The sequence below is a fragment of the Leptidea sinapis genome, chromosome 37 (assembly GCF_905404315.1).
Source record: "Leptidea sinapis chromosome 37, ilLepSina1.1, whole genome shotgun sequence".
Taxonomy (NCBI): Eukaryota; Metazoa; Arthropoda; class Insecta; order Lepidoptera; family Pieridae; genus Leptidea; species Leptidea sinapis.
In genome coordinates this window covers 789440-804305 of record NC_066301.1, presented here as the reverse complement: position 1 = coordinate 804305, position 14866 = coordinate 789440, and the positions used below count along the sequence as shown (strand labels likewise).

General features: G+C 35.8%; 1 protein-coding gene across 1 annotated transcript; it reads right to left on the bottom strand.

The window, feature by feature from the left end:
- Window positions 1-1389: 1389 nt before the first annotated feature.
- On the bottom strand, window positions 1390-13984 carry LOC126975806 (trypsin CFT-1-like). Its single transcript, XM_050823836.1, has 5 exons — window positions 13978-13984; window positions 5332-5524; window positions 3556-3811; window positions 2804-3087; window positions 1390-1393 (listed from the first exon to the last, which is right to left on the bottom strand). Exons 1-5 carry the CDS (start codon window positions 13982-13984, stop codon window positions 1390-1392), a joined length of 744 nt encoding a protein of 247 aa, XP_050679793.1.
- Between the last annotated feature and the right edge of the window lie 882 nt (window positions 13985-14866).

The window sequence follows — 14866 nt, the reverse complement described above, 5'->3', positions numbered from 1 at the left end:
GTATTGAATTTGAGTGTAATATTCTTCTGATGAACTCGGAGCAGCAATTAAAATAGGTGTCATCCAAGTGCATTGTACATATCCAGAATCACCTAAAATATCAAAATATATAAAATAGCGTTTATAAGCTGAACCAGGTTTCAATAAAAATATACACCTTATAAACATTGATTCCTTTATAATATATAAATCTTTAACAGTTAATTTGTTATATTGAAACGTACCTAATAACTAACAGAATGCACAATTTCTTTCCCAAAGCCATAAATGACGTACTAGTAAATCATTCAAGGAATGTTAATATAAGCCAAGAACTCATTGTCTTTCCATTTGCAAAAGCGCTTTTCTTCGGCAAATGCCGTAATTATATACAGGTACGAATTTAATTCTCCCAGAATAAACACAATAAAAAACTACAAAAGTCGACTTAAATAAACTTTAAAATTTCACTAATATAACAGCTTCGGTGTTAATCACTATAAGCTATAAAACACTACCATTTAGCAGTGCCCTTCAAGGAATAATAAATGATTATCACTTTGATGTCCACTTGCTTACACGATCGCAAATATCAAATTAATTATCTATACGAAAACGACTGTCAAAATGTGTTACGGTGACTAATGACTATCACAGTTTTTAGGTGCTCATGACGTCATCACAGTTGTCCACTGACGATAGTCAATACGGATAGTGATGTTTGACAACTAACTGATGTACACTTCGTCAAGTGATCATCACTATTACCTGTTATCTGAGATACGCAATAGGCCTGCAGATGGGGACAGAGAAATGCAGAATTTATCAAGTATGAACCTAATAATAACCTAAATGATTAATAAATGCATTAACCGATTTTTCAAAACCCGCTGACGATTTAACAGTTTTTCCAACCTGTTGACCATTGACAAAAAACAGTTAATTTAATTTAATAACCTTCAATGACAAACTTCTAATGCAGATGAATTAAATATGTACATTAATTTATGTACCTAATGAAGATCTTAATAAGTGTTCAGATATCAGTAGTCTCAGAGTTGTCTCCTTTATTGATGAACGAATAGTATGAACTCATACAAGCTTAAGCGTCTGAGTTTCAGTCTGAGTCGGGTCTGGGTCATATAACCAAATTAAATTGGCTGACCTAACTAAACATGACAAAATAGTAATAGCACGTTACAGAATCTCATGTCATATAATCTCTTGAGTGTTTTATGAACTAAACATTCCGCCCACCATGGACATAGGTTTTAATGTCCATTACTTTAGTAAGAATCAAATACTTAAAGCACTAGACAATATACTAGACCCTTAGAATAAAAAATATTTTAAGTAGTATGCAGTATTTGCAATAACATATAAACCGCCCACCACGATACAATGTGAGGGTTATCTAAATAAATAATAACACATAACAAAAAACAAATAAAAAGGCGAAACCCAAAAAAAACAACATAGTACTTAACAACTTACGACTAAAAATACGTTAACAAAAAACATATGCCTAGTATAAGAGTACCTATATAAAAAATCGTAAGCTTAAACTTGTGTAGCTACTGGCAAAAACCATAAAACCATTTACCCGGAGGAAGAACATCCTCCTTCACAAGCACAATGTCTCCAAGTTTGGGTTCAGGAGAACAGTGGCTCCACTTATACCTATGCTGCATTTGACTAAGATTTTCTAAAGACCACTGACGCCAAAAATCCTGCAACATCATTTGAGTGAGTTGCCAACGTTTAAGCGAATTTATGAAAAAGTGTTCATAATTTAAGTCTGGCGCAGAAACTAGCGGTTCACCTACCAGAAAATTTCCAGATGTCATTGGAGCAGCGTCTTCTGGATTGCAAGAAATTTGGGAAATAGGCCTTGAATTCAGGCACGACTCAATTTGACATAGCACAGTTGTCATTTCCTCAAATATCAATGTGTTGTTGCCAACCACCCTTTTCAGATGGTGCTTAGTAGATTTCACACCTGCCTCCCATAATCCTTCAAAATTTGGAGAATGGGAGGTATGAAATGCCAATTCGTGCCGTTTGTCACAAGTGACAAACGGCACGAGATAGTTGACTTTCTTGAAAGTCAACTATCTCGGAAGCTATGCTCGACCTTTCCGTATCAAATAGTTGTTTTAGTTCTTTAGCACTGCCTACAAAGGTGGTTCCATTATCGCTCCACAAATCACGAATTTGACCTCTCCTGGATACAAATCGCTTGAAGGCCGCCAAAAAACTTTCAGGTGTCATGTCGCTTACAGCCTCCAAATGGACTGCTCGAGTGGCTATACATACAAAGTGGCAAATATAGCCTTTAGTTGCATGATGACTTCGGCCCTTAGTTGTCCAAATATTTACAGGGCCAGCATAATCGACCCCGCTGGACTGAAATGGTTTTTGAGCAGTAATTCGAGCTTCTGGTAGCTGTCCCATCATTTGCTGACTTCCATGTGCTGCTTAACGAATACAAATAATACATGTTCTTACGTGAATTTGAGTAGTAGGACCAAAGTCACATAGACCGACGATCTGGTCAAGATCGCCGGAATACGTTGGATGAGGACGGCGTAGGACCGATCGTCTCTTGGATGATAGATCATTGGGACTGATTATAATATATTATGACACCTTCAGTAATAAGAATCATTTAAAATTTGTAATAATTATGTACAAATAATTGTCCTATGTTACCATTTTTTTTCTAACTTTAGATGTTCGACGCTGTCTAGTGTAACGCCCGGGATTTACAATAAAACATTTGTTTTATAAAAACTAAGTTTATTTATTTTTACTGACAACATACACAATCCAGTCAATGTAATGGGACACCTTTGTGTAAACGCCAGGATAGTTGCGGTTACCGCACGTATACCCGAATGATACTAGGCCCGCCACTACTCCTTTGTAAATTAAAGGACCTCCAGAATCACCGAAACAGGCGTCTATACCATCCACGTCTAGACGACCGGCGCACATCATAGAGTCAGATATTCTTGAGCCGATTGATTTATAACGATATCGGCACTCGTCTTGATCAACTGTAAACATTGTTACGTATTGAAGCTGGTCCGATTGTTGCCCACCAACCTAAAATTTAAGAGCTCTTTGTGTTATCTGTCATTTGTCAACGTCACTTGAATTTACACGAATAAAGGTAATAAATACCTGCATTATTTTTCTGTGATCATCACATAGATAAGAGTATTAATATAATGACATCGTAATATACTGAATCATGTACCCTGATAGTCATTGATCACTGCTGATTTATTCTACTGCAACACCAGAAGAATAAAAAGATATCGTAATTTACGTTAAATTAATAAACGTTAATTTGTAGGTACAAATAGCATGGAAGTATATTCCACAGTTTGGTTATTCATGAAAAAAGAGCTGATGATGATGGTCTTGAAACGGTGATGATGAAAATGCGATAGAAGACGCAATAAAGCGACGTCTAATCTATATGCAGCGCTAACTCCTCACTAATTAGCACTTGAAGCTATAGGTGATTGACTTGATGGCTTCACAAAGAACACCACAAAGTGTACTAACCTTTGTCACACCCCATCCCACTAATGTACACAGCGAGAATGGTACTATATTAGTCTGTTTTTTGGTAATTGTACCCTGCCGTATTGTGTTTCCAAAAGTAAACCTCTTAGCAGCAACTACTACAGCTATGTCGTTGGTGAAGTAATATTTATCAAACTCAGCGTGTGGAATTATAGTCTTGACTTTGTGCAGGACTCCTCCTCGATTTCTATATGTTGATCCAACGCGAATCCTCCAAAATTGTGGAAATGTATAACTATGGAAAATAATTATTGCTAAGATTTCTATACTTAAATCATATAACACCAATATTACATATTTCGCTACAAAATAACAAACATAAGGCGAAGTGTTTTCATTCAATTCAATTTCAAAACGAGACTCAGTAAAATACAAAATTCACTTCCCATATTAACATATTAACACTGTGATTTGTCACAGTGTGCAATCTTTTAATAAAATTATATATATATATATATATATATATATATATATATATATATATATATATATGATAAGTAAAGAATCCACTGTAATTGCATATTTTATAATTTTGAGGTATGCTATAACATGGTTCCTCATGCTCACTAAATAGCATTGCTTGCGGTGGCGTCGAGTGCCAGGTCGTCTCCTTCCCTCAAATATGTGCGAAGGGAACGATGGCTGATCCATCCGTCAATTCGTGAACGGGTGTTGCTTGTGGTCCCAGGTCGACCTATTATAGTTAATGAATGATTGTATATTTTATTGGATGCATTTAGATTCAGAAGCGTTTACTTTAAGCCTATTTGAATAAGGTTTATTTTACTTTGATATATAAAGAAATCAAGTTCACTTTCACCCTACTTTTTTCAGGCAAACGTTTCTAATAAAAGATAAATACTTTGATAATAGTTTGAGCCACTGTCTCACCTTACTTAGCATTGGTAAATGTATTCTTTTGATACTTTTTTATTTGGGACAACAAACGTACTCACAATAAGTATTACAAAATAACTTATATAGGTACTTGTGTAGATTAATTGCAAGACAAGACACAAATTGGTCACTTCAAAGAGCGCAAATTACCAACATGACTCCCGATAGCAGTAGGTGCAACCAGCAGGCACGGGCTAAACATACAATTACTGTTGGACACCATCTTCCAATATGAGTGAGTCAAGACAACTGCTATAACAAGAAAGAAAGGCTACAATGTGAGGACTCACTCCAAAAGTGTGGCGGTGCTTAGGTACTGTGCTGAATGAATATATATATATTATATATTATACACAGGTAGTAAAAACGGTTATTTCAATATTACAAACTGACACTCCAATTTTATTTATATGTATGGATTAACCATTACAAATGTCACCAATCCGTGGAAGCAGTGGTCTTTGAGGTGACTCTACGGTGCACCAAGGAACACAGTGGTACGTTAGGTAATAACTGAGCGGACGAACTGTCAACTGACATGGCGAGAGTCAGCAACTCGCGTGGATGGCCCAATGACATTTGCCACGTTCACGGCCATGTTACATGCTTTCTTACCACTTACCCACAAGTTGCAGAGAGTCGATACACAGACTGATTTTATTTGTTTTTTATAGACAATGAGAGCAAACAGCATACGAGTAGCACAATGGTGATGATCACAGCCGTAAAGACCATAGGAGGTACCTACATGTCACTATGAGATAATACCATAGTTTTGTAGTACGTGGTAGAAAGTTCCTTGAAACAACAACAGTGGGTTGTAACATAATGTTATTAAAAAATATTTATTATACTCACTTCTTCCCGGTTTCGCTGTTAAACTGAAAGCAGTGTGCAGCAGACAGAATATGCTTCGAAGTCAAAATAACACCAGCGCAGTGCTGGGAGTATTGCTCCGTGCCCCAGGGATCCAGCAGGAGTTGGGCAATTATTGGAAACTGCAGTATTGAAGTAGGGGCTCCGCCCAATACCCGAATGAATTGTGTGCTAACTAAACAAAAAAAAACAGGTCATTCTAAATTTAAGATCTATTAATATACCTAGTTACATTAAATTAATTAAAAATAATAATATGGACTACCAGTCCATATTATTTTACGGCTTATCTCTATTAATAATTCATTGATAGAACTAGTATATAATATGATAGTATAAGTCCCTGAACAAAAGTCAACCCTAAGTACTCGTATATTTGAATAGGATTTCCAATTGGTAAGTCTATATATATTGTAGTCCCTTTCTGTCGGACAGTTGCACGGGCCAGCTCCCCCATTCTGCGCACCCTCACTGCCCTCAATGCGCTGCTGGAAGCCTTTCCTGACTTTGACTTATTTGCGGCTGGATGGAAGAAAGTCTTGAATGTTTGCCCGAGGTGAGACACTTTGACTACATTTACGATGTTACAAATAGGAATTATTATTGCTATTATCATTTTATTATTATTTTTCTGCTATTATTATTAAGAATTGTTTTATTTAACTTATCCGTTATGTTATTTTTTAAGACTACGATTGACAACGGTTGAGACGACTTTGATTCCTGTATTGTATCAACATTGTTTAAATTTTGTTGTTAATTGGATTTTATGTTATTTTTAATTTTATTTGTAAATAATATGATATTCTGTGTCAATAAGTGTAACTGGTTATAGGCCGTTCATGTTAACAATAAATAAATAAATATACTCTGGTCCTCCTAATATCTGAGAATAAAGCTGACATTCACTTCAGCCGAAAAACGTCCATTGCTGAACAAAGGCCCTCCCCAGCTATCTCCACGGCGAGTTAATATAATTAATTATTTAATTATATTATATAAGTATAATTTATTACACACTAATTAGATCAAAAAGCCGGGCCTACCTTCCTTATTCGCTTCCTTAAGAGATAGTTGAGCCTCGAGATCCTGTAATTGAGAACCCCTCTTTTTTTTGAGGCTTGTCGTTCGAAATTTATATTTTTCTAAATACCAAAACGAAGTAATTTTTTTATAAAATGTTTGCATAATACCATTATGTATTTACAGTAAATGAGAATTAATGCATCTGCTGTGCCCAAAATTTTGATTCTTTTTTTAAATTTACTTTATTTTTCACCATCACTTGAGTAAGTTGAAACATTTTTGTATTTTGGTTACTTCAATTTGAAGTAACCAAAATACTTTTTCGAATTTCTTAGTAAATTGTTATTTTTTGAAATGAAATGAAATGATTTATTTGTATGAATCGTGGTAACATAGTTGTTAACAATTAATTGGTGTACAGCACAATTCGCCAATATTTCGGCATACAAATATTTGATTGTCAATATTGGAATATCACATTTAAATTATACTTATACGTTCTTAATACACATTACATAGCTTTAATTCAATGATATAATATAAAATAAACATTAGTTTGTAGGTACCTCTCAAAAATTACATTTGAATACTATTATTTTTGGCTAAAGAATTCTTTTAAACTATAAAAGCATTTATCTATTAGCCATAATTTTAATTTTTTATGCATTAATGTTTTAGGCATCTCTCTAATATTCTTTGGAAGGTGGTTAAATACCCTAATACACATAACATTTGCGTTATTTTGATGAAGCGCTGTTCTACAGTATGGCATCAGAAGGCGAGTTGGATCTCTTAATCCTAATATGGAATAGTCCTTTGCTGGTTTAAAAAGTTCACCACGTTTTTTAATGAACATACAAATTTCTAATATATATAAACCAGTAAGCGTTAACAGACGGTGCTTTTTGAATAATGGTCTACACGATTCTAGATTCATTGCATAAAGCTCTTATACATTTTTTTTGTGCCAGAAAAACATTTGAAATATTAGTGGAGTTTCCCCGTAGTATTAACCCGTACCGTAAAACTGACGCAATATAACCGTGGTATGCAGTAAGTGCAGCATTAAAGGATACAGTTTGTCTGAGCCTTCTTAAAGCGAAAACGAACTTATTTATTTTGCCTGCCACTGTATCACATTGAGCTTTCCAGTTACAATTGCAATCTAATATAAGGCCTAAAAATTTTATTGTGTTTGTTTCTTTAATCGTTTGGTCACTGTGTGTTATATTTAGAGATTTATGTATTGTTTTATAATTAGAAAATTGTATATATTTAGTTTTTGTCATATTAGCGAATAAATTATTCTCATTAAACCATGTCAATATAGTTTCTAAATTTTTATTAATAGTCATATTATAATTATTTATCGCTTTATGCTCGTCAGGATTAATTATGGATAGGTCATCTGCAAATAATACACAGTTATAGTCAATCACATCGGGTAAATCATTCAAATAAATTAAAAACAGTAAGGGTAATTAAAAAAGTAAAATAAGACTTCCTTGAGGAACTCCAAATTTACTAATTAAATAGGGTGACTTGTATGTAGTCATCTCCAGTTTCTCATTTATGTTATTTATTTCTACAATTTGTTGTCTATCGGCTAAATAAATTTCAATCCATTTTAGAGCATTAATTAGATTTTGGTACTGACATTGTAACTATCAGTTTGAGTACATGAATATTACGTGACTTTTAGTTTGTATATATACCTATATATAACTGTTTGTTTATTTTTAAAAAGAAAAAAAGGGGTAATTGTTGAGCACACATATTTTTTTTAAACATAAGGTAGGTTTATAAGAAACATCCTTTTTAGATTTTTAATAGCAGCAAAAAATACTAGGGATGTAATAAAAACTCACCATTACCCAGAGTAACAACTACAACGGCACAAGTTAAATATATTATTTTGAACTTCATAATCTTTAAGTCTTAACTTTACTGACTTTTTGACGTTAAAACGTTAAGCTTATTTAAAATTAAAATAACGATAGTTCCTCACTCGCACGATATGTTCCGAATGATGAATGTGCGCCCATACGGTACTTTCTTAAAGGTTTATTACGGTGTTATAATAACATATTACACTATCATTGAGACAGGTTCACGATTGTGAGCTAAGAAACTTTGATAGACATCGTTACTTGATGAATAATGTCTAATATATTATTATATGTGTATAAGTAGTCACTAGGTTAGGCAGTTATGTAGTCAACTATGAGGTATGAGCATCGGTGGTAAGAAAGAGATCAGTCATAGAGACTTACCCTGTAGCTCCTATTCGGCTAACAGAGTTTCTCTCTTGAGTCTCTTACACTGGCCTGCAAAAGTAAGTATCACACTTTTCAAATTAAATTTTTTTCCCACTGCATGTGTTCACGGGCGTATCGCAGTATCGCTACTCGATGCTGTCTCTCGAGTTTTGGGCCACTCGCTGGTCTTCGGGGTTTCAAATTTGCTTCAGCAAGTCTTCTTCTCACTGTACTGTCACTAATGTAGTCCCTCCGGGTCTGAAGTAGCTGTTGCTGGACTTCAACTGCATTTTGGTGGCGATTTCTTAACTCAGTGGAAATAATATAACGATCTTCTCGGGCACTGGTACACCTGGGTCTGCCATTACAAGGTCTCCTCAGATGGTGTCCAGTCTCTTCGTACCTTCTGGACCGTTCGTACCGTCACACCCACCATTCTTGCAGTGCGACGCATACTGGTGCCTAGTTTCGGAAAAGCCATGATCCTAGCACATTCTTTAACAGAAAGAGGCATGTTAAATAAATGTTATGTGCTTTTAAGCATAAATTTTTAAAACAAGACCCATCGATCTTGAAAAAAAATTTAAAACAGAAAGAAAAATGAGAATGGTAAAATTTTAATTCGGAATCCAATATGGCCCAAGAACCTATTTAAATTTTTTGTAAGCTTAAAATACACTTATATTAAACTATAATTATTTAAATTTAATTCTACAATTTTAAATAAACCGTAGGAAGTTACTTACATCGAAATATTTATCAAAAGCATCTATCTCCACTAGACACACTCTGAACACTCCAGGCCAATCGCCCTGAGGCACTCCGTAGTCGACCATTGCGTTAATATGTTAGAACTTGTCCTTCCTATCATATTTCGTATATTGTAGGTTATTTTTTGCAGCAGCTTTTTGATTGATGAGTTTATAATAGCAAGAACAAATAACTTTGATTTATTACGGTTCATCAAAGTGGGTACGTACATACCTATGTAGTTATCTATGTTGACTTTTTTACAAAGAGTTCAAAAAGAGTGAAATTAGTTCAGCAACAATAATTGATGCTCAACAAAAAATTGAGAGCTATTTGAATAAACATGTTCAGACAATTCGATTAAAATCGGTACAATATTGGTAGCAAATAGCAATGATGCCGGACATTCCGGTAGTGTGTAAGTATAATTATTAAGAATAGAGCGCCGCCGCTCAATAGCGGCAAGCAAAAATCGTGGCCGCGAGTATTTATTGATTAGCGAATTGTAATGACAAAAAAGAACTACCTACGTTTGCAAAGTATATTGTATGCAACGCTTCGTTTTGTTCTGAATCACAACATTTTGTTCACTACATGGACACCGCGACCTAACGGGAACAGCTAGGGGGCAGTGGTTAGATATTCTATTTTGTAGCGTGTCGTGCGAAGGTGGTATTCAGCGGCAGGAATCAAGTCAAACAGTTCTTCGGAACACTCCCCGTGGTAGATGAGGTAGAAGACACTCAATGAAGTGATCGAGCAGTTCACAAAGCACTGGATCCCCAACAATTCGAGCAGCTCTGCGTTGCACGCGGTCTCATGGATCAAGCTGATACTGGGGTGCGCCAGACCAAAAAGGGCATGCGAATACATTAGCTCCACGTCATAATATAATAATAATAAAATTCTAACATTACAAGCACATAATATTTCATTACATCATATTAATATCTATACAAAATATACATGTCATATGTGTACCTAGATGTATATTTTTAAGAGTAAGTATGTCAAAACAGTATAGAATGAAGTGTTTTAAGTATTCGATTAAAGGACAGAATAAGACAAGAAGGAATAAAAAGCCAAACCAAGTTCAGAAACGCCATTAATTTTAGCAAGAGACAAAAATGGAAATAATATAGTATATATATATATATATATATATATATATCGGCGCAAATACTACAACACGAATTGAAAACACGTGCACGTGCACCGAGCCTCATAAATACGGCCGCATTTCAAAACACGTGGATTAGCACTTGAGTCAGTCGTGCTCGGGCTGTCGTACGGTAAGGACCTCTCTGGGACGTCGTAACGCTGCCCGTTGAATAAACGAAAGTAATAAAATACTTACTCGTGTAGTTTTCTTTGGAAGAACCAATGAGTGATCTTCAGCGAGATAGCAATTGTGATGTCAACAGTAATGACGTCACACTTTTAAAAACAATACAGAGGTTCTTTCCTCGTCATCAGAAGTGGGATACGACCAGATCAACTGCGACCAACCAACATCCAGCAGAAGAGACCATTGGTAGATAACAATACGCCATTGGAAGCAGGGTCACAAGGACTGCAAGCATACCCATATTATGGAAATCAGATGGGAGGGATACCAAGTCATTTCTTGATTCAAATGATGGAGACGGTGCAGAAAATGTCGGTGCACTTATGTGCTTTATCTACCGAAGCGAAGATAAAGGATTCAAGTCTACTTCTCTCTTAATTTGACTGTAACGAGTGCGCTGCAATGCGTAGTGCAGAACGACATGTGATGTTACATAATATCTTGCGCAGTATTCGCATGATACAGCGACGCTTAAGGGCGGGAAGACCAATGTACCTGAGACTGTATCGGCGGAAAACGAATTACCCACTCACCGAGATCCTATTGCACAACACACCCAGCCCATTCCATCAATCATATGAGAAAGGCTGTCACTGCAGCCACACTAAGACTCAGTGTGAGGATAATCAGAGTAAAGGGAAGTGCCTCTATTCAATAATTCAAAAAAAAACCAGACGAATATCTTTTATAAATCCACGAGGGAGTCCTACGAGAAAAGTGCCTGAAACGTGGTACCTCTGGCGGTGGTAGCTCAGGCTAACAGCGTCATACATTTGTGATAACCACGTATGCTTGATGTATCCATCAGAGATACCGTTGAGACGCCTTGTGGAATCGTGAGTAGACACGTAGATGCCACAGATCCGTATGAATATCTGGAGAGTGGTACCTCTGAACTAATCATGTCATAAACTTGGATAACCACGGACCCATGATGTATCCATAAGAGAACCATGGAGATACTGTTAGGAAGCCTTGTGGAATTGTGATTAGACACGTACACACCACAGATCCATACGAGTATCTGAAGCGTGTTACCTCTGACCTCCGGAAACAATAGGTACTACCTTTTGTTTTTTTTCTACCAGGTTAGGTAGATCATTTATATGAATTAGGAAGAGGAAGTGTCCAAGCCGTGCCAGCAACAGCAAAGGTTTTTGAGTCTACAATTCAATACTGCATTTTAGCACAGGTACAATTCTACTTATCAGATGTGCAACATGGGTTTAAACCACAACGAAATACCACAAGCAATCTATTAACCCATATGGTAGATATAATCCCAGTAGTTGATGGTGGTGGACAGGTCGATGCGGCCTACTTTGATTTTAAAAAAGCATTTGATTTAGTCCACAAGGATGTGCTTATAAAAAAATTAGCAGAATTTGGATTCACACCACATCTATTAAACTTCATGGCCAGCTACATGGCTGATAGACAGCAGTATGTAAATTATGCTGGATCTACATCAAAGCCCTATTTTACCAGATCCGGTGTAATTCAAGGCAGTAATCTGGGACCATTAGGGTTTATTCTGATGATTAATGATCTTCCTAAGGTAAGGTAGTTCAGTACGCGAAGTGCTTGCTCTTCGCCGATGATCTTAAACTATCATTACCAATAAAAGGAAAGATTCACTGTGAGAAATTACAAAGTGACATCGACAGGGTTGTAGCTTGGAGTAAAAACAATTTGTTGCAGTTTAACACCTCCAAACGTTTAGTTATTACTTTCTTCAAAGCTCGTAACGCAACATTGTATAACTTCCACGTAGATGGAGCGCAGATGGCCAGGGTATCAGAAGTCAAGGATCTTGGAGTGAGTCTCAATGCCAACTTGACGTTTTGTGATCATGTCACGAAGGTTTGTATGAAAGCTTTTCGGAATTTGGGGTTTATATTGCGTATGGCTCGTGGTTTTTCAAATATTAAGGCTATTATTAATTTATATAACGCTTTGGTTAGAAGCTAGTTAGAATATAGCGCCGTTATCTGGGCGCATCATGAAGCCAAGTATAGTATAATGTTAGAGCGTATACAAAACAAATTTACACGTTACCTGTACATTAGGCTCGGTTTTACCCTTTTTATCCGCTTATGTACCCCACATTATTTATTTCAGGTATAGTAGGATATAGCGAGCTGAGGGTTAGAAGGGACCTGACGCTGATTTCATATCTATTTAAAGTCTTAAGAGGGAAGGTGCATAATCCGGATATATTGGGCAGACTGCATTATGATGTTCCGGATAGGTACGTATGGCGCCGACGTCGGCCGCCGTTGCTGATGGTGCCGTCCGCGCACATCAACTTGTTAAGCCAGGCAGCGATGACTCGTGCTCTTCGTACAGTTAAGGAAATAGCCTCACAGACGGATCTATTTTGTTGCACTTAGGGTGAATTCACGAAATATATATAATATGTTATAAAATTTAAATATAAAAATGTAAAATGTAATAATGTATGTATATATCTCTATCGCATTGGAATATTCTGTAATGATAGTGTGTAGTTTGATAAAATAATTAAGAAATAAACTTAAAAGTCTTAAAGTCAGTAAGCATTTGGCTTAAAATAATTTTTCCAAAAATTTTACTAAGGTAGGCAACACCGACACAGGACAGTAGTTATTCGGGTCAGAAGTGATTAAAATATTGGTGTAATTTTACTATATTTTACTAAAGTCAGGAAACACGCAATGTTCAATACAGCTATTAAAAACTATTGCTAGATATGGTGATATGACGTCAATTACTGAACTTATTTTTTAATAGCTTTTTTAGAACTTTTATAGATATATATTAGCAGTTTTTTTTTCATTTCTAAAGATCTGAAAGTTTTAATTATTTCTGCGGGGCTAACAACATTGAATTTGAAATTTTGTTTACTTACATTCTTTAATATTTTCCAAAAGAAGTGGCTCAGCAACACTGGTGGAGGAGACAATAGTGCTTGTATTAGAAACTGGAATGTCAGAAAAAAATTCTCAAAAGCAGAAGCTATTTCCTGCTCAGAGTGGATTTTAGTATTGTTTACTGTGTAATAACTTTCCAAGTCATTTTTATTTTATTTGATGCATTTTTAATTATTTCTCTCAACTATAAGCATTGACTTGGCAATAGTACGCACTTTCTTAAATAATTTAGAATATTTTTATGATTCAATGTCAAGAGACCACCTGAATTGACTGTCTTTGAAGTAAATATAGAAAAAAGCAAACTCTGTTTTAATAATTTTAAATAACATACCGTACATCTCAATTGGAGTACTGTTATAATTAAAATACAAATTTGAGGGTTTTTCCGAAACATTGCCTCTATAGACCAGGGTCGATAATTTTTAAAACCAAAAAAAATTACAGTAGGATGAAACCCATTAGAAAAGTATTATATGTTATTATCAGGGGAATAACACTGCTCAATAGAAGCAGTGTTATTCAAATAAAACAAATATTTCTTTGCTCAATAGGAGCCGAGTCCAACAAGCTATTACACTGCTCAATAATTATTTATTATTTTACTAATCATTAACAACACAGAGATTGAGCGGGTCCACGAGAAAAATATATGAGTTCGATTCAGGCAGGCAGCGCGAGCACACGTGCCGCGTTATCTGTCCTCCTTCGAATATTTTTATTACCTGCGTTATCGCACTATCTGCTCAGGCCACCTGGGCTAGCTATTGTTATCGCGCGCTATTGTTCGGGACTCTTTGAGTCTCGCACCTGTTACGTTCCTTCGCGGAACGTAGCTTAGTTATTATCTGTGTTAATTACCCGGTTTTACGATCGTGTTAGTTAGCACCTGTGCTGTGTTTCGCGATTCTGCACGCTAATCGTGTGTGTTTGTGAGTTGCAGTTCGTGCCGTGTGTGTCTTCTCCGCGGGGGCCTGCACAGCGTGCATCGGGGTTCCGGCCCAGCCAGTCTACATCCAGCAAAGCTAAGTCTTAGGCTTAATTATTATTATTAATTTCTTTTAATTTTTGCATATTTTATTATTATTAATATTATTTATTAATGTGCAAGTGTACAACTTAACTATAGTTGTCCACTTAATTATTATATTCCCCCTCTGCCTGACCCGGGCAGCGGGGGTTGTTGCCCGCCCAACCTAGTTAATAAATATGACAACCATGGC

What these genes read in the sequence shown, in the direction of transcription:
- LOC126975806 (XM_050823836.1), bottom strand. An exon ending in AACAGCGAAACCGGGAAGAA is followed by an intron (nt 3,812 to 5,331) that starts GTGAGTATAATA and finishes TATTTTCCATAG; the next exon opens with TTATACATTTCCACAATTTT. An exon ending in TGGGATGGGGTGTGACAAAG is followed by an intron (nt 3,088 to 3,555) that starts GTTAGTACACTT and finishes CTTAAATTTTAG; the next exon opens with GTTGGTGGGCAACAATCGGA.